Source organism: Diutina rugosa (genome assembly GCF_008704595.1).
Source record: "Diutina rugosa strain CBS 613 chromosome Unknown scaffold2_size729309, whole genome shotgun sequence".
Classification (NCBI taxonomy): domain Eukaryota; kingdom Fungi; phylum Ascomycota; class Pichiomycetes; order Serinales; family Debaryomycetaceae; genus Diutina; species Diutina rugosa.
Genome location: NW_022995199.1, coordinates 681289 through 699761, shown reverse-complemented (window position 1 = coordinate 699761; position 18473 = coordinate 681289). Strand labels below are relative to the sequence as shown.

Below are 18473 nucleotides of genomic sequence, written 5' to 3'. Positions count from 1 at the left end.
AACGGGCAGCTCACGAGCAATAAACTATCACTAGTTCAGCCAATAACCGCTACGTCACGAGCACGTTTGCTGTTTATAACCCACGAGGGTTGCATGAGGGTACGGCACTTCAGGAACAAGGGTCGTTTCGAGCCCCAGGCGGCAGATTTATTTCGGTAGGCAGTGCCACAGCTGCATCAGATTCATCAGATAATTGTGCCAAGAGTTACGCGCGCACACCCCTAGAATATCGGCAAGGATCAACGGACTTAAGGGCCTGAGATAGAGTCGGAGGAGTAAATCTCTACAGCACAAACGACATTATCCCCAAGATTATGTGATAGCCATATGGTTCAAGCCCTGCTTGCCGTATGTGATGTGGCTTTGTCACTGCAGAATTGTCTATCTGCCTGACAATGCCGACTCGGGGTATGCGAAAAAAATCTCGTGCTCACTTTGATTGGATCGTCAAATGATTTCGGTGGAACACATTAACAAACATGGTTTCAAACGGAGGAAAGCAGAATTGCGCTTACCAAATGATGATAAGCGGACTTCAGACGGCAAGCTTCGAAAGCCTAGAACTACTTAAATGTGTATGCCGTGCGGCTAGCCTTGCCAATTATTATTTCTTTTTTCACTGTACATTGGCCTACATGAGCACATTAGAGCACATAAATTAACACAAACTGAAGCTCCGCCAGTATAGTGATAAAAGAGCCAATCACATTGCAACGCTCTTATTCTTACCTCTAATGGTTATTACTTCAACGAAATAACCAGCTCATAACGATCTGGTTTCACGTCTCAACCAATGAAGTGCCCCCTTTTCGCCCATCTTTTTCAACTTGGGAGCAAACTGGTGCCAAATATCGGCGTGGTATCGATTTATCCAATCAACTTCGGATTTTGAAAGCATCAGCTTATCGATCAATCGACGACAGAAAGGAACCTTAGTGAGATAGCCAAACCCTAAGTAGTTCTCGCCCTTGCGAGTTTTCCCAAATTTGGAATCGCACTCGATAATCTCAAGACCGCTCTCTACTCGGAACCCAACTTCTCCGTCGATGTAGTAACCCGGCTCATCGGTTAAGACACCACCAGGTTTAAAGAGAGGCTCCTCCAGGGGGCCGCCTGCAGTCAGGGAAATGCCGAGGGGACCCTCGTGTACATTGCCACACGCCCCCACACCATGCCCTACACCATGGTTAAAGTCAAGGCCGTGTTCCCAGAGAAACTTGCGAGCATACCCATCAAGTATAGTACCCGTTTCTCTTGAGTTAGGGGGAAACTTCGCGTTGGCAACGGATAGGTGGCCTTGAAGAACCAAGGTGTAGTAGGTTCGGTACTGTGATGACGGGTGCCTATTGAAGCAATAAGTTCGGGTAATGTCGGTTGTACCCTCCAAATAATGAGCGCCCAGATCCAATAAAAAAATCCCCTTGGGATCCACAACATCACTTTTTTCGGGAGTGGGAGCATAGTGAATTATAGCTGCGTTTGCATTGTTCAGGGCAATTGTTGCATACGAAAGCCCTCTGAAATTCGGCATTGACAGTCTGATCTGGTAGATCTTTTGTGCCACTTGCCACTCAGTCAATGGACGACGTTTGTAGAGTTGTCTTTCAATCCAAGCTGCATGAATAATAAATACTAAGGAGTCCTTCAATTGAGCAAAGCGAGTATTAAGCAATTCTGTTTCATTCTTTACCATCTTCAATAACAGGATAATCAGTTGGAACCTAATGCTTTGGCGAGCATACAGGGTCGGTAAAGTTTGCACAAGAGCATAGTTGCACAGGGTTTTGGCCGGAAGAATTATCTCAGTGTCAGGATTGCTAAGAGAGGATCTCAAGTGTCCCAAATCAGGATAAAATTGAGTATACTCTTTAATCACAACATTGGGCGTTTTATCCAAATGAGCGCGTACTGTGTCCGATATTTTGGCTTGGTCAATATAGAGCACAGCATCGTCAATTGTGACAATAGTGTAGGCGAAGAAACTGACATTATAGACAACATCGTCAACTCCACGTAAATTGAATAACCAAGCAATCTCGTCCAAGTCCAGAATAACTAGATGCAGAGCACCCAGCATGCAAACACGTACCCGTGCCAACTTATCCACGACCGTTTCCCCAGCATATTGGATATCATAAACAAAAACGGGAGTTTTCGAACGCTCCGGTTTATCGGGCCATATTTCATCAATCAAGTTGTCACCAAGAAGTTCGAATTTGAAAGGCATAATTCGCAGTGTCTTCTCCAAAAATTCACCAGAGGAAAGCGTCAAAACCTTGGGATCACAAGAGATTACCGGCACCCACGCCGAGTTTATGGCATGCGTCACTGCCCAATGCGTCCACAGCGGAACTCCAGCTTGTCCCTGTTTGAGAATGCCCCAATATTTAGGATCCAATTCCTTCTCAGCTTGAAGCCAGTACCGCCCATCAGTGCTAACAACTGCTTTACCTGTAAGTGAATCATCATCATCTAAAGTGATTATGGCAATACCTGCACTGCCCGTAAAACCTGAAATGTACTCACGACGGCGTTCCCCGAGTCCTGTGTACTCACATAGATGTTCGTCTTCCAGTGGAACCAAGTAGACGCCAATACCATGCTTCTTCATCAATGAGCGGAGTTGAGTCAATTTTTGAGCCGAAGACTTGTCATTGACTCGAGTGAGCGAATCTTGTGGCATTTTTATGCTAAGATACGACTCATCGTCACTTTCTTCTTCTTCGGATTCATCCCAGAGGTCAATGTCTCGCAGAGACAGCAGGCGTAAGCGAGGGAAGCAGCTGGCGAACGGCGTACTTAACAACGGGCACAGCCGGGAACGTGTTGACTTCGAGAGTAATGGAGTCTTCTCTGAAGTCATGTGTTTAGGGGGTGAGTAATCATGAGCCGCACAGATAACTGGCTCGGTCATCTGCGGGGCCGGAGATCGCACAATATTTCCAGTGGGTGGGGAGTAGAGACGTATCGGTTGCATGAAGGTTATTGAGAACAAGCTAGACACTGATGCTACCAAGATGACACGAGACAAGGTGCTCCTGATGGAAAGAATACCACAAGTGCACAAGTTGAAGAGTAAAGAGTATTCGGGTCTAAGCCACCCGACAAAGTTAGTCATGGATTGAATTGAGGTTGAGACAAGACTATTTCCATTTCAACCATACTAAAATTGTGAGTCGTTTTGTTGATCATTTTCCCACATGGTTTGAGGCTTTTAACCTCACAAACTGTGAAGAAGATCTAGGATTCAGATGATAGTCTTTCCACGGAGAGGAGGTCGTGTGCGCAAAATTTTGCGTCTCTTCAGGTCTTGAGCATTTCACTATTCAATGAGGACAACATGACTCACGAAGTGTCAAAATCACAAAGCAAATGGTAGGTTTTCAACGACTTGTTGTGATTTTCCACTCTATAATGATGACGAAAGTGATGAGTAGATGCAAAACAAGCCCAATTTTTGTTGTAAACCGGACGTGAGCGATCTTGTCTGCTAATGCATAAGGGGAAAAGTGCCAAGGTTTTCATGAGTGCCAATTGCAATGTGACTCAAGACATTTGCTTCAGAAATGAGGCGATCCGAGTTGTCAAGGTAGTGATGGGCCAGACTCACCTTTCGCATTGATCAATTGCGTCAAGATACACAATTGCGCCTCAGCATGCCATCACCACACATTGAAAGCACCTTGTGAGGTTTGAGCGGTTTTCACAGACACGAATTGATGTTGCCAAGAGTCAAAAAAGCGGAGTTCAAGGCAATTGACTGTGTCTTTAAAAATTCCCTGTTCGGGAAAGAAGTAACGAGCGCGGTCAATCACTGCGGGCACACGTCAAAGTCTAGATGGTAACGAGCCGCAACCCCCTTGAACGCCCACAATATTCGAGCTATATTTAGCCCAGGTTGTCATAATGAATTTACTCGGACAGAATGTGTGGCACTGCTGATAGGATATTTGATTGATACCACAAGGTGGAGGACGTTCATTTGCCAAAAGTTTTACGGGTCGCCGCCTTACCAAACACAAAGCCACCTGCATTTAACGCGAGCCGCATTCGGCTGCGAACCATCTTAAACCGTTTGAATATGATAGAATGGCTAACTTTCACGACCAAACAAACGTAAGAAACCTGAACAATCGGCGTGATATCAAGCTGACATTGTCAATAACGTGATTGGTCGAAAAGCTTGAATTTGTCACGCGAGTGAAGCGGAAACTCATCGTACCCCTGGTGACAAGACTTAGATTGTGACTCTTGGTGTAGCTTCCTCGTACGGAAAACTGGAGTGCTTCGATTTTCTTGGCTTCCGTTTATGTATAGTCTGATTGTTTGCACGCGCCTCACCCGCGCGAGTGAGAGCCAGCAGATGAGGCCGCAGAGACAAACAAAGGCTACTTCGTAATATCGAAGCGCTATATTAAGTAAACGCCTGTGTCATGGTGCCCGCCCCAGGATCTTAATGTAGCAGGCAGGTTTCCAGGCCAGTCATAGTAAGCCTCTTTTTCGCTGCGTGCAAGATGCTCGAATAGTTTCCAGTTTAATGTCGAGACGTAGGAAATCTAGGGGAAGAAGGAGGATCGCAACACAAACCTCGAGATTATTAGGAAAGAGAACGCGTTTCACGATGCACGACAGGGGGATTTCCGTATCATAGGACTATTTTCAACCAGCACCATCGAGAAGGTGCAGTACTTCCCAATCGGGAACTATTTTTGCAACCATATTGGGAAGGCTGTCTACAACAGTTGAGCTATATATTTAGCTCGTAACTTATCGTTTCTTCTTGTCAAAGTACAGCTTAAGCCCCCTCGTTGAACATGAAGCTTTCCACCGCCACTCTCGCTGCTATCGCTACCGCTGCTGCCGTCAACGGTCAAGCCATTCCCGTCGCTCAAAATGATGCCCGTCAACTTCAAGCTCGGGAATTCATCAACGAACTCGAAGTTGCGGTCAATGGCATCACTGCTTCGCTTAACAAGCGTGAATTCGAAACCATGAACGAAGCGCAATTGATGGAATTTGTTCAAAGAGACTTGGGCTCGGCCATCTCGCAATTGATCTCGGCTTTCCTCAACCTGGGTATTCTCGGTGACATCTGGAACACTATCACTACCGACCAAGCCTTGAAGGACCAAGTCTTCGGCCTTGTCAAGCTGGCCGTCTCCGGTTTGTTCGCTGCTTTGCCCAACTTGCTTTCGGCTATCTGGAACTCGGGCTTGCTTCAAAACATCTTCAACAAGTTGGTTAACGACACTGGCTTGCAACAAGCCATCCTTAACCTCATCAAGGAAGCCGTCAGCGCCATTTTCGGTGCCCTCACCGGTGGTTCGTCTAACCAAAAGAGAGAACTTGACGCTCTTTTCGAAGAATCGCTCGCTCAATTGCAAGCCCGTGATGTCAACTTTGGTGACTTGTTGGCCACCATTATCAAGACCGTTTGGGACTCTGGTATTGTTCAACTGCTTTTCAACTCGATCGTCAACTGGATCAAGACCAACCCTGACCAATTCCAAGCCGTGCTCAAGCAAGTCTTGTCTGTCGGCTGGTCGCTCGTTCAGACCCTTTACAACTGGGCCAAGAATGCTGGTTTGATTGACGCTGCCTTTAAGTGGTTGGGCGCTAACATCGGTAACATCATCACCTGGGTGATCAACTTGATCGGCTCGTTGTTCGGTGGCTCCTCCAACGCTGCTCCTGCTCAACAAACTCAACAACAAAAGAGACAGAGAATGATGTACTAAGCTATTAGTTACACATACTCTTTGGAGACTGGTGCTCCGATATGTATACTAGCATACCCAGCTGTACTGCACGATCACAGGTTACTGGCCTGTGCTTGGGCAAATTAATGATTTAATAAAAGAGAAATTTGAAATATTTTTAGTAGTGGTGCCATGGATGTTTCCAATTTTGATTGAAAGAGTTCTCGTGTAGTGCTATTTTTAGAACACCCCTATTCATACCGTTCCTGAAAGTTACGATAAGGTGCAGAAAGTCGACTTTGGCAACACTATCATTCTAATCAATGCCTCCAATCGCTACGTCTTGTATTTTGTATGACTTATAAAGCGGATTTATCCAATGTCCAAAATTCAAGCTTGTCTTTTGCAGATGGATGTTACGAGTTCAAATCATGGAGGTAAAAGTGGTTTTCATCCAAATTCGAATTGATTGAATCTCATCCTACCCAATTTGAAAGCAAAAACAAGTTCTACCATCTTGTGCTCTATCAGCGTGCACCCATCAAAGTCTATAAAATATGCATATCATCAAAACCATGTTAATATTATCATGATCAACCACCCAGTCACCAGTACATGGGTGCCAAAACTCTTTTTTGAAGAGTGATCTGAAGTTGACGCGAAAGCTGACGTAGTATCAGAGGCAGAGGTGAACAAACCACTGGAGTAAGGCACTGCCAGTTGAGGCAACACTATCGATATTGTTGGCGATGGTGTTGACTGTGTGGCTGATTTCGAATTTGTCAACGTTCCATTGATTGCGTCGAATGACACTAGATTCTCTTCCTCAGTGTGGCGAACTGGAGCAAATCGCATACGACGATTGTCCACATCAAAGACCACATATAATTGTCGAAAAAGGGGAACTCCCATCATGATAAAATCAACATCAAACGGGGAAATACCATCAAGTGTACAATACTGGCTAGACCCCTCTAGGGGCACCACAAGATTGTGTAAAGGTATTGCCACGGAGAAGTCGCCAAAAGTAAACTCAAACACCAGAGTTTCATCACTGGGGCACTTGACCACATCCAGTCCTTGTTGCTGTTCCACTCCCAAAACGGTCAGTATCAACTGATACGTGTCTTTTGGAACGTAAATGTTGGCAGCACCTGTGTCCATAAGTGCCACCTTCGTCAGGTTGATAAGGGGATATCCCAAAAAGGTCATGTTTGTTAATGAAACATAATACGTGGTGGCGTTTTCAATCAATGGAATATCGGTAAATTCTCCAGAAACTTTTGCATCATCATACCCACCAAATATGATCAGTCCATTTTGACTCAGATTATCACTGAGGTAGACACCAAAGGATACCTGTTTGATATCACCCTGTTGCTGAAGCGAACGAGGTAAATTGGGGTACATGTCTCTAGTATCATTTGAAGTAATTCCCAGATCAAATCCCAATCCCAAAACTCCAAAGGGCAGCGTCAGGGAGTTTGCGACGCCAAAAATTTGACTTTTCACGTCCACATTCCCAATCTTAATTTGATCTGAGCCATATATGCCCTTGACTCGATCACCGCCAGCATACAGTATCTCCATAGACTTGTTCAAGTCAGTGTATGTGCTCAGGTCATTCGGGGCGAAGGCGCCCATAGCTTCGCACACGTTATTGCCAATCACAAACTCAGGAGGTACCAATGACGAGTCCAGAGTGCAATTTCCATGTACCTGGAATACCCACAACTCGGAGCTTGCTGTGTCAACTTGAACATGAACGACTTGGTCATTCAGGCCGATCTGAAGTGGCGCCAGCATCCAGTAATGATGGTCCTCCACAATCAATTTGGCGATACTCTCCCCTGCAGCCATAGCACCAGCAAGACAAAGGCATTTGCTCAATAACATTGCTGCTACCAGCGTGAAAGCCAGGTACACTCTCAGAAATCTTGATTCTTTTATGTGATCTTAATGGAGTAGCAAGGAGTTTGATCGGCGAAAATGCATGATGTGGCGCAGCCGAGAACACAATAATAGTTCTCGGAACAAATTGGGTGAAAGAGCATGATGGAGAGAAGTTACCATTTAGAACTATCAATTTGTTGCCGGTGAATAATTCATCTCCAAGATCTTGATATCATCTCGTTTGATCGGTGATGGGCTAGGAAGCATGTTGATGTAATTAAGATATTCGGTTAAACCAAGTGCAATTGAAGCAGGGATATTTTTCCGTCCAACTGAAATTCTTGATTGAGGTAATATTTATGACCTATACGTAACCAGTCACTACCATAGGAATGTAAACACTGATGAAACTCGTCTACCATGTTTATAGGTGCTCATAGGTTTGGCTTCCGGAGTGGCCTTGTCGTGAAACCACGGACCGATGACTTCACAATGATATATTAACGCAACGAGGTACCAGGTACCTAACGCTGCCGCCCCTGAACTGACAATGCAGGCAGATGAGGAACTGGGTTTGCACCACTTAAAGTTTACAGATTCGGCCGAATGCGCACTGAATAAGGAAAACTCATCAAACACACGCTTACACCAATTCGAAGTGGTTTTACAAGCTCTCGAACCGAAAAACCTCGTAGTCTTGATGATTGGTGCCAAGCACACAACCCTGAGATTCATCGATTGCCAATCGCAGGGGATTTGCTAGCTGGATTTGATGGACAACTTGGAAGTTGATGTCGTCATTTAAAATTTCACCGTATGCCAAGCGTAGTATCTCTACTGTAGTCATGACGACAATATGCGAGTTTGTAAGCTGTACCTCAAGTGAAGGTCTGGGTAGGACTAGCTTGAGCGTGGGGCTTGCTGTCAAGAGTACTGGATCAAATTTGGCAATTTCAAGTATAGATTCGTGTGTGGAAACAGCAACGATGTCAGTCTCGTTCATCAAAAGGTGAGGCCTGCTCACACTCAACTCAATAGCGGTGCCAAGATAAAAGACTTGCCCAAAAAACTCTTGAAAATCTGTGATGAGCTTGGACGTGTCCACTAGAGTACGATATGATCCATTAAGGATTGTAGGTTCGAAAAAGGATAATTGTGTCAGAATGGGAAACCACTGAAACAATGTAGAAGCTCCCATTTGGTTTTGTAAAAACTTCAAAATGTCACAAAGTTTGACTTCAGGTCCATTCAATTGATAATATTGCTGAATCTCATCTTCTTTAGCGAGCTTATCGATAAACTCAAACTTGATCCATTCTAACCATGTGAAAAACCTTGTCTTGTCGACATTAAGTTGACGCAATAGCTCGAATACCTCAACTATCTGCTTCTGAGTTGACGTCACAAGTTCCTTGAGTACGGACTCATTTAATCCAAACCGGAACGGCGATTCGGAATCAGCAACCCAACGACATAGCCCAAAAAGATCTTGAGCAATTATGAGGATCCGTTCAAGCGCAATTACAACCTGACTGAATATCGTATGCGCTAAATTATCGTAGCATTGTGAAGCGAGTTTGGATAGTAGTTTATAACCTCTTTCGCCCATTTGGTTCAACCAAAAATCTTTTGTCACTGGGTCTACTAGACCGGTGATCACGTATTCTTCGAAATAACTCGTTGTAACATTTTGTGGCACCCCTTGACATTCCGGGTCAAGTTCATCTCGAAGGAGACCAAGGTATCGATCTAACGCTGCAATAAACGGGTCCACTTCTTTGAGTGCATTATCCCACAGCTCCTTCATAGCCTTCTTGTACTTGAGAAGCTGACAAAGCTTCCGCACAACTTTCATAAAGTGATTCCTCTGTTCAGCGTCCTCGAGTTGAGTCAAGACTGGGACCAATTGATTGGTGTCATTCACAAATACCTGAGTGAAAAAGTCACCATTTTGTAAGTGATCAACAAAAGAATAACCCAGTCGGCAGGTGACATTGAGAAGGCCATCAAATGTATATCCCACGTTCGCAGCATCCGCCACTACAATATAATCAATCGAATCTGTAGAAACCATCTCATCCAGAAGTCGAGGTAGTTGCAGGACCAAATCAACCTCGATGAGCTTCTGATATTTGTCAAGTCCAGTGTCCTCAGGTCTTCGAGCTTTAGAAGTGATGTGGTGCCAATCAATAGCCCGAATATTGTCAAACTCACCATTGAGCTCTCCACAAAGCTCGCCGGTATTCAGATCGTATATCTTAATCTTGTTGTCATCTCCCAGTACGGCAAATTTCAAGCCATCATCAGCGAACCGTACACTGCGAATGGGCAGTCGATTGTTGATGGCGTAGATACGCTCTCCGTTCGGTCGATACACCCAAAGCGACATTCGATACATCAGGACACATAGTAGATGAAGTGCCGGGCACCAGGCAAACACGGTCCCATCGGCTCGACCCATAAACTTGGGCATGGCGGCTGATGTGTAGGCGCACCGATCAAAATATACGCGCTTGAATGATTCAGTGAAGTGCGTGCTATACTTGGGGAAATACCATAAACTACAAATTTTTCATGATATGGTTGATCTCTTTCGGAGATCATTAGTTACTATGTACATACTCAGTTTTAAACTTGCTGTCTGATGTTGACGACCAACCCGGGGCCTCTAGTCAGAGAGATGACAGCCTTACCAAGCAAGTTCGGCTTCTTGGTGCCGGGCGGTTGCAGGGCGTAGATAGCGTCAGACACCGCCTTCAAGTTGGCAACAATTTCTCGGTCGGAAAAGTCGGCTCTGCCAATGGGGATGGCTAAATGCTCACCCTTCTGCTTGAAAGGCATGGCACCCAGCGAGTTTCTCATCAAGTCCGACAAGTTCTCAGCCACAGTCCCCTTCTTTGCCAGAGGCATCAAACCCTTAGGCCCGATTTGACGAGCAATGGCCTTGAGCTCCTTCACGATGTCAGGGGTGGCGAAGGCGTGAGTCAACCCATCCAACTTGGTAGTACCGTTTTGAATCAGCTCAATAAGATCAGAACCACCGGCGAACTTAGCACCGTCGGCCTTCGCTTGCTCGATGACCTCAGGGTTACCGGAGAACACCATAACGTTTGATTCCTTAATCGGCTTGGGGAAGAAAATCTCCCCGGCCAACGGTTTTGACCCACGTTCGGGCAAAACCGTCATGTGTAACGAAATGGTGGTTCTGGAAGCAGGGAAGCCGACCTCGGCAGCACGAAGATAGCGTAAAGCTTGGGGAACTTCCATATAAAGAGGGTGCAATTCAGGGGCTTGCTTTTGCACAACCTTCCGCCGCTGCTCCTTCTTCAACCTCTTCTTAGCTTCCAGAGTGTCCTTGGCCATAGTCCGGGCCGTGGCGCTGAACCACCGCACACTTCTGGTGAACATTGTTGCGGACAGTGCTTGACGGATGGTGATGAATTTTTCGCACCGCGAGATGGTGGGTAGATCCATGGGTACTTTGAGGGTACCAAACGTGATAAAGAAAGAAGAAAGTCTGGCTATACCTGTATCATGAGACTGGTCCTTCAAACTATAAGACCTGGTCGTAAAGGTGTTTGAATATATTATAAAGCGCCGTATGTCGCACTTCCTTGCGTATGGTTGATGTGATCAAAAGTAATCGCAAAACAATCAAAGGTATACTTTGTGGACACGAAGGGATCTTATATTTCACTCATTGTAAACTTGTAGCGGAATTATCGAAATCTTAAAAACGCCAAATAATGGGAAAATCAAACGTACAACGATAGTATATGTTGTATCCTTGTGAATACATCAAAGGCTACAAAACTCGCGTTTCTGGGGTAATCGTCTGAAATCTGTACTTAGGAGAACCAATATAATGGTCATTTACACAAAACCACCGACATTTTGTCTCAATACCACGACAGACATTTGAAAATTCCATAGAGGCTTAGTTTCTCACCCAGCACGGCATTTTCGTGGCTTTATCGATACGGACGCGTTGTGCTCACTGTCCAATCATCACTTCGAGTAATCATTGTGAACTACAAATCTTCTACGTGAACTTCCGGCAAAACGTTTTTAATGGCACCAGTTTGAGTGCGCAATTCGACGACATAGGGCTATCTATATTGTAGATCAAGACGACTTCGTCTCTGCACTGATCTAGGTAGCGATGCAGGCATCTACCCTTGGTTCAAAACCTCTATCAAGCCGGCAGCGCCACTTTGCAACGAACCAAGTTGAATAGCATTCCGTGCATCGAACCAGCACCATTATTTTGCGAGTTAACGTTAAGGTTCGAAATGTGCGAGAACGATGACCCCCCCATCGAAAGATTAAAACCGAGACGGCAAAAAAAAGCAATACACAAATAGAGCTACACTGTGGGCATTCATTACGCGATTTCATTGATCAGCTGAGTGTTGTCAGATGATATCTGAATGACCCCAATGTCTTCTGCAGGAATATTGCCTGACATTCTTCAGGTTTTGTCCTTCTTTGCTGATGTGATTTCAGTCGTCGTAACTCGACTATATCTTGGCAAAATTAACTAAGTGAAAAAACTTTCGGTGGCAAACATGACTATTCCGAGATACCTCCTAACCTTAAGTAATGCATTTGTGATCCGCGGTGTTTACAGCACAGCAGTGCGGCTTAGCCGACCCAAAACGCGAGATCGGAAACTACCGAGGACGGCGCTTTTTTTTCATCATTCGGAATTACATTGGCGCACATGGTACATTACTTCGAACATGCTGCTGCCATGTCTCTCGTCCGGTAAATGTTATAGTGCATTGTCGTGAGCCATCAGTAGTATCGTGCGCGATGCGTTTTGAAAGAATTCCGATATTCTTTCCTATTTACGTGGCAGCATCATGCCACAGCCTCAGAGAAATATCCCTCGGCAGAAGTTGTCCGATATACCGGTCCGACATTTTTAGTTGGGTGGGCAGCGGGTGGCGGCCCGTATATGTGATGCGGCTCTCGGGACCGTTGATCAAAACCCCGGTGACATCAACTACGCTTAGATGTGCTCACAATCAACGCTACACAAAAACCTTGATTAGAAATACTGAAACGGAACAAGTTGTGAAGTAAACTCAGCTAGAGATAGTATTCAACCTCAGCTTACTCCTCAGCCTTCGCATACGATGGAAAAGCGCATTACACTTTATTGCAACGGTCAACCCCAATCTCGTCATTGCGCGCCCCAAAAAAAAAAAAGCATTACCGGTACATCCTTCGCGCTTGCGCCACAAACGCACAGCCTGTGCAATTTGATCGACCTTTGCCGCCATCTGCAATCGATGTTCTTCGGCCTCATGGGAATTGAACGATTTCGCCTCGGATACAATAAGAATATACCATGAGCCTCCAAGCAAAACCGCGCCACATCCCGTTATGGCTAAATTTTCCTCCCATCGATGATTGCGAGCGATCGTCCATGGAAGATGTCGAAACCGAATCAAATCGCCAACACTCGAGGATACCAGTACATCGCTAATGCTGTTGTCCTTCTTGAGTGCTATTTTGAATCATTCTCCCCGCCACGTTGCCCCTGACTTTGTCGCCGAGTTAACGGCTCAGGGTCGCACCACCCTATCTAAAATTCGTTTCATCTTCTCTCAACGCACGGAATTGCCCCAAATTTAGCCATATATGCGATGCACAGTTACTTCGTGGGGGTCTTACTTGGAGAGCAAGTGGAGGTGGTGCCGACGGTTGAGTGGTCTCCATCAGGTTTTCCTCCAGGCATAATTATGCGGTACCAACCCCGCATCTACCCCATTAGTAATGTCGTTAGTCCCTGGCGGCAACGCCCATCTCCCCATTCTCGATAGTCGGTATCCCCTGCACAATAAACCAGTGCATATGCACATATTTTCCTTGAGAAATTTTTATAGGCACCCAATCCTGCATCGTCACCCCGCAGACACCACCGACAAAACTACTCCGCTTAAGTTGAGCAATCCCCCAAATCACCACGAGAGAAAACCTCTGCACCACCAGGCATCGTTTCATCACCGCCATCCCTAAGCAAGCTTTACCGGTGACTGTCTCCCCCGCCCTATGAAGCCTGCGCGAAAGCCGAGGTTCACCCCCGCTAGCCCCCTGCCTTTGCTGGGGTCGCCGCTGCCTCATTATGGAGACGATGACAACCACGACTGCACCGGTCTGCTGGTGCTGCTGACATTCCTGATCGGCTCCAGACGGTCTCTTGATCACACCTATTCGCCGTTGACCGACGACAACTACGGCACGGATGACGATTTCGATGATGACAGGGAGCTCTATGGGGATGAAGTCAGTGAGGTCAATGACGATTCTCAAACCGAGGGACTGGACTTTATGATTCCCCCACAATTTTTGGCTCGACTTCGAACGTTCCCATTGTTTAATAAGGCCCCAAAACTGTTCCACTCCAAGATTGCCACCAACTTGAAACTTGTGAGCTTTCATCCTCAACAGTATATCATCCGTCAAGGCGATGCGCTGATGTCAATGTACTGGATTCTCAAGGGCACAGTGCTGGTGACGTCGACCGATGGGGAAGCCGTGTTTGCTGAGTTAGCTCCAGGATCATTTTTTGGCGAAATTGGTATTCTTTATAATCGACCGCGAACAGCAACGGTGGTGGCACGCACTCGAGTGCTTCTAGGGGTGCTTACTCTGGATGCCTTGAATGGTGTTTTGAAAAATTACCCTACCATTGAACGAAGGATTCGCGATGAAGCGCAAGAAAGACTCGCTATGCAAGAGAAGAAGCGTAAGAAGGATCTCCAGCCATACTATCCTTCTGGCATGGACACTAATCTTGCTCCGGTAGTGGCAAACTCTATTGTGGCTCCTGTAGCGAAAGCACCCATTGCCTCGCAAATCGAACTCACCCCGGGCCCGCTGATACCTCCCCAGGCGGGTGGCTCGGCTCTGACTTGCCTTGATTCGACTATCTCTGTGAAAGAGTTTATTATGAGCCTCCCCATCTTTGCACAATTGCCTCTGCGGATTATCCATAAAATTGCCCTCATGGCAGAGCCCCTTCGAGCGCCAGCATTTGACTACATTTTCCGCAAAGGTGATAAAGGTCTGGATATCTACTTCATCATTTCGGGCGAAGTTGAGGTCATCGACAACGCCAGTACTGATAAACAAGAGCACGACGCCCCCAGCCATCTTAATGAGAAGATCCTTGCTCGTCTAGGTCCCGGCTCCTACTTTGGTGAGATTCTGTTCTTGCTGCTTTTGAACAAACGAGTAGACGACACCCGCAGTGCCACCATACGTGCCATTCTGACCGTGGATTTGATCGTCGTCCGTACTGAAACGCTTCAGCAATTATGCAGCCAATACCCTCAATTAGTGAAAGACATGCGCCGTACGGCCGAAGAGCGCATTAATAAGAACAAGTATCACCAGGGGAAAAATCGGCTATCCATCGAGAACTTGATTAATCGTGAGAGACTTGGAACTATGGACCTGCGGCTGCTGATAAGCCAGGCATTAGCAGGCCTGGTGGCTCAGTTAGATGCTATCCCTCCAAAGGATTGCTGCGACGGACTAGTATCACCACCATTATGCCTGCCTCATCTGTCGCGAACGAATTCACCGGTGCAAAGGATACATTCACTTTCTCCTAAGGAGACGTCTCCATTCACGGGTCTGGGGCTTTTTAACGCTGGTTGGCTGTTTTCCAACAAAGCCACCGCAGCATCAAAACTGAGACTGGTCTCGCCCATCACCATAACTCATGACTCAGGTCCCTCATCGATGCTGCAGGTGCTGCTGCTGACAGGGAGCCAGGCTCGTAAGCGTAAGCTGGTTTACGATGTGCCGGCAACGACGTTGACACTTCCTCCACTCAATCCCTTGAGTCCTCTGTTAAACACATTTGACCACGATCTGCCACTGCGGCGGGGACTGTTACTGCTGTTCCAGTACATGCCACATTCGAAGCGTTTACGACTCGCTCTGGTAACACAAGGTCGAAGACGTTCTTCGGTTCTTGCTAATCCTTCTCCACTCCCTGACAGAATCCTCTTGAGAGTGTTTGAGCTTCTCGATCTCCCCGAGCTTATGAAGCTCAGACAAGTACTGAGACGTTGGCGCCATTTGTTGCACGCCGCACCCAATTTGTGTACCCATCTTGATTTGGGTCAATGGAATACGAAGATCGACGACAAAGCCATAATTTCTATAACTGATTTTGTTGGTGGTCGTGCCGTTTGCATTGACATCTCCAATTGCTTCCACATGACGGATGAAGGTTTTCTGTATCTAATTAATGAGGTTGGTATGCTGGGTCGTCTCACCTCGCTCAGAATGAGACTGAATTGGGACTTACTGGCGATGGCTATAATGGATCTTACAGCGCCGCTGGTTGGCCGTTACCTTGAGGAGCTTGATTTAAGCAATTGCCGCAAAGTGCGTGACAATGTTGTTGAAAGACTTATTGGATGGGATGACCCTGAACTAGCTCGTCAAGGTACTATCGAAGACTTGGATTATGCTATTGATCAAATTGGTTGTAAGAATCTCAAGGTCTTACATTTGGGATATTGCAAGCATCTCACTGACAACGTCATGTTACATATTGCCAACCATGCGCTGAAGCGTTTAGAAATGTTGGATTTGACTCGCTGTACTACTATTACCGACCATGGATTTCAATATTGGCTGTACGTGCTGTTTCCCAACCTCAAAAAGTTACTGCTCAAAGATTGTACTTTCTTGACTGATAAACTGATCATTGCTCTTGCTCTGTCTTGTCAGAACCTTGAGATCTTGGACCTCAATTTCTGTTGTGCCCTTACCGACGTTCTGATTGAAGTCTTAGCCATGGGTTGTCAGCAGCTTCGGGAATTGGATATGCTGTTCTGCGGACTGGCAGTGCTGGATCTGCTGCTTGTGACATTACTGATGCTGCTAGACAAGTTGGAACGTCTCATAGTCAAAGGTTGCATTAGAATTACCCGGGCTGGTGTTGACGCCTTAATTCTGGGCAGAGCACCGCTTACCTTCATTGACATACGCCAGTGCAAGCACGTCAATGTATACCCCGAAGGAGTTCCGGCACAAACCCTCAACATTAACCCTCAGACCCGTCTGGCATTCGTTAAAGCTGGACCTTACCACAACGTGATTGAAATTGCGTTATGAGTTATTTATTAACGATGTATTATATTTATAGACTAATGAGATATGACATTATGAGATTTCTACAAGCTGAATCCAATTCACTTCCTGAGGGTCGTGTTCATACAATGCGAGATTTATCTGCATCACGCATCTCACATTATGCTGCTCTGGGATGTACTATTGGTAATTCGACTTCCACTACTTAACTTGATTTGATGTACACGACTCCTATAGGTTGGCGTGCTGCGATATGAGCTGTAAAACGGTTACGGCGTATGCATCCATATGGGGTAGTGAATTCCGCGGATATGCATATCATCTATTCTCAAGTCACTCTGCCTTTTCGCGCTAAACACATTCTTAGTCTATAGAAATTTTCTGATATTCATTACATTAAGCGACGGAATCGCAATTTTCGATTAAATTCGTAAGACCAAGACTAAACAAAGAGACTCTAGTCACACTCAAAGCCGTTTAATAAACTTCAGCCAAAAAATTTCAAACTTAGATCAAAACATCAAAAAATGTTGACATCGACGTGATTCGAACACGCGCATCTTACGATAACAGAAACCCCAACCTCTAGGCTGAGAAGCTTACGCTTGAGTCTGCCGCCTTAGACCACTCGGCCACAATGCCATTATTGACTTTAAATCATTCAATTCGATGATGTCAGTTAAGCGGTGAGGCAACCATCAAATTTCGGTACTTACAAGCCTGATAACTATCTTAACAATAACCCGAACACTTGAAACTATAACTTCAGCTCATATTTGCGGCAAAATCATGGTTGGGACCAGGTCTGACTTTTTTAATTCACGGGCGTCGCTTCTGGATTTACTCATTTGACTCTGAATAAGGGCCAGAAGTTACTATTTCAAACCATAAACAAATAAGAATCCAAGATTGTATTACAGAGAAAACAAGAGGAAACATTTCATTGGTCTACTCATATTCCGGAAGACACTTCACTCAGGTTTTGACACGCCAAAATTCAAAAATAACATATACGGATTAGAAGAAAAAAATATCAGACGGATTATCATGGTTCCGCAATTATCAATACGGTGCTTTACGGTGCTTTCAATGTTAGCTGATTGTTTGATTTTTGATCTCGGCATTTACTCTGCGGCTTTCTCAAATACACACGATGTTGCAATCTCTGGTAAAATGAACAAAACTTTCAATTCAGCAAATGAGCAGAAAATGCGAGACTGCCAGGGTCGACTTAATCATTTTATAAATCGAACAGACACATGAGACTCGGTCTTCGTGAATACAAGTATCAGACATATTTTGGTTTACCATCAACATTTGGTGTACTATATGTTCTGCATAGAAGTCTCAACGTCTGCACGTTATACAGGTGGTAGAGACACCCTGTAAAAACTATAATGACGCAAGATTCCATAATAATAGACGATAAGCCGTGCCTCACAAGTTCCTTCTCGGAGGAAACAACGATGGAGATAGAGCGGCAAATCAGATATGCCATCGAAAACATGAATGACCGATATGGTGTTCTCAGTTTCGTATTCCCCCAATCACTCTAATAAAACCGGGCCGGCTCTGAATGACTTTTTTTTCGAATCTTGGTGCAGACGACGGCATGCCCCTCATATGATGGATAACTGACATCTCAAAATATGGAACACATGAGTATCTGAAGGCTCCTACACACGTACCATTCCAATGCACAACATAGGTTAAAAAGGAGACAATAAAGAACACAACGAGCAAGGAACTTCTACAAGC

At 45.6% G+C, this 18473-nt stretch overlaps 6 protein-coding genes across 6 annotated transcripts; 2 read left to right on the top strand and 4 right to left on the bottom strand. All coding sequences in view use genetic code 12, as the record gives it.

Moving 5' to 3' along the window:
* Positions 1–763: 763 nt before the first annotated feature.
* On the bottom strand, positions 764–2683 carry DIURU_005062 (uncharacterized protein; the record flags this gene model as incomplete). Its single annotated transcript, XM_034158003.1, has 1 exon — positions 764–2683. One exon carries the CDS (start codon positions 2681–2683, stop codon positions 764–766), a length of 1920 nt encoding a protein of 639 aa, XP_034010464.1.
* A 2131-nt stretch (positions 2684–4814) lies between these two features.
* On the top strand, positions 4815–5738 carry DIURU_005061 (uncharacterized protein; the record flags this gene model as incomplete). Its single annotated transcript, XM_034158002.1, has 1 exon — positions 4815–5738. One exon carries the CDS (start codon positions 4815–4817, stop codon positions 5736–5738), a length of 924 nt encoding a protein of 307 aa, XP_034010463.1.
* A 528-nt stretch (positions 5739–6266) lies between these two features.
* DIURU_005060 (uncharacterized protein) lies at positions 6267–7595 on the bottom strand (the record flags this gene model as incomplete). Its single annotated transcript, XM_034158001.1, has 1 exon — positions 6267–7595. One exon carries the CDS (start codon positions 7593–7595, stop codon positions 6267–6269), a length of 1329 nt encoding a protein of 442 aa, XP_034010462.1.
* A 661-nt stretch (positions 7596–8256) lies between these two features.
* On the bottom strand, positions 8257–10065 carry DIURU_005059 (anaphase promoting complex subunit 4; the record flags this gene model as incomplete). The annotated part of the gene is made up of 1 exon (XM_034157999.1): positions 8257–10065. The coding sequence occupies one exon, from the start codon at positions 10063–10065 to the stop codon at positions 8257–8259; it is 1809 nt and encodes a 602-aa protein (XP_034010461.1).
* A 155-nt stretch (positions 10066–10220) lies between these two features.
* DIURU_005058 (mitochondrial 54S ribosomal protein uL1m) lies at positions 10221–11000 on the bottom strand (the record flags this gene model as incomplete). The annotated part of the gene is made up of 1 exon (XM_034157998.1): positions 10221–11000. The coding sequence occupies one exon, from the start codon at positions 10998–11000 to the stop codon at positions 10221–10223; it is 780 nt and encodes a 259-aa protein (XP_034010460.1).
* A 2652-nt stretch (positions 11001–13652) lies between these two features.
* Positions 13653–16739, top strand: DIURU_005057 (uncharacterized protein; the record flags this gene model as incomplete). The annotated part of the gene is made up of 1 exon (XM_034157997.1): positions 13653–16739. One exon carries the CDS (start codon positions 13653–13655, stop codon positions 16737–16739), a length of 3087 nt encoding a protein of 1028 aa, XP_034010459.1.
* Between the last annotated feature and the right edge of the window lie 1734 nt (positions 16740–18473).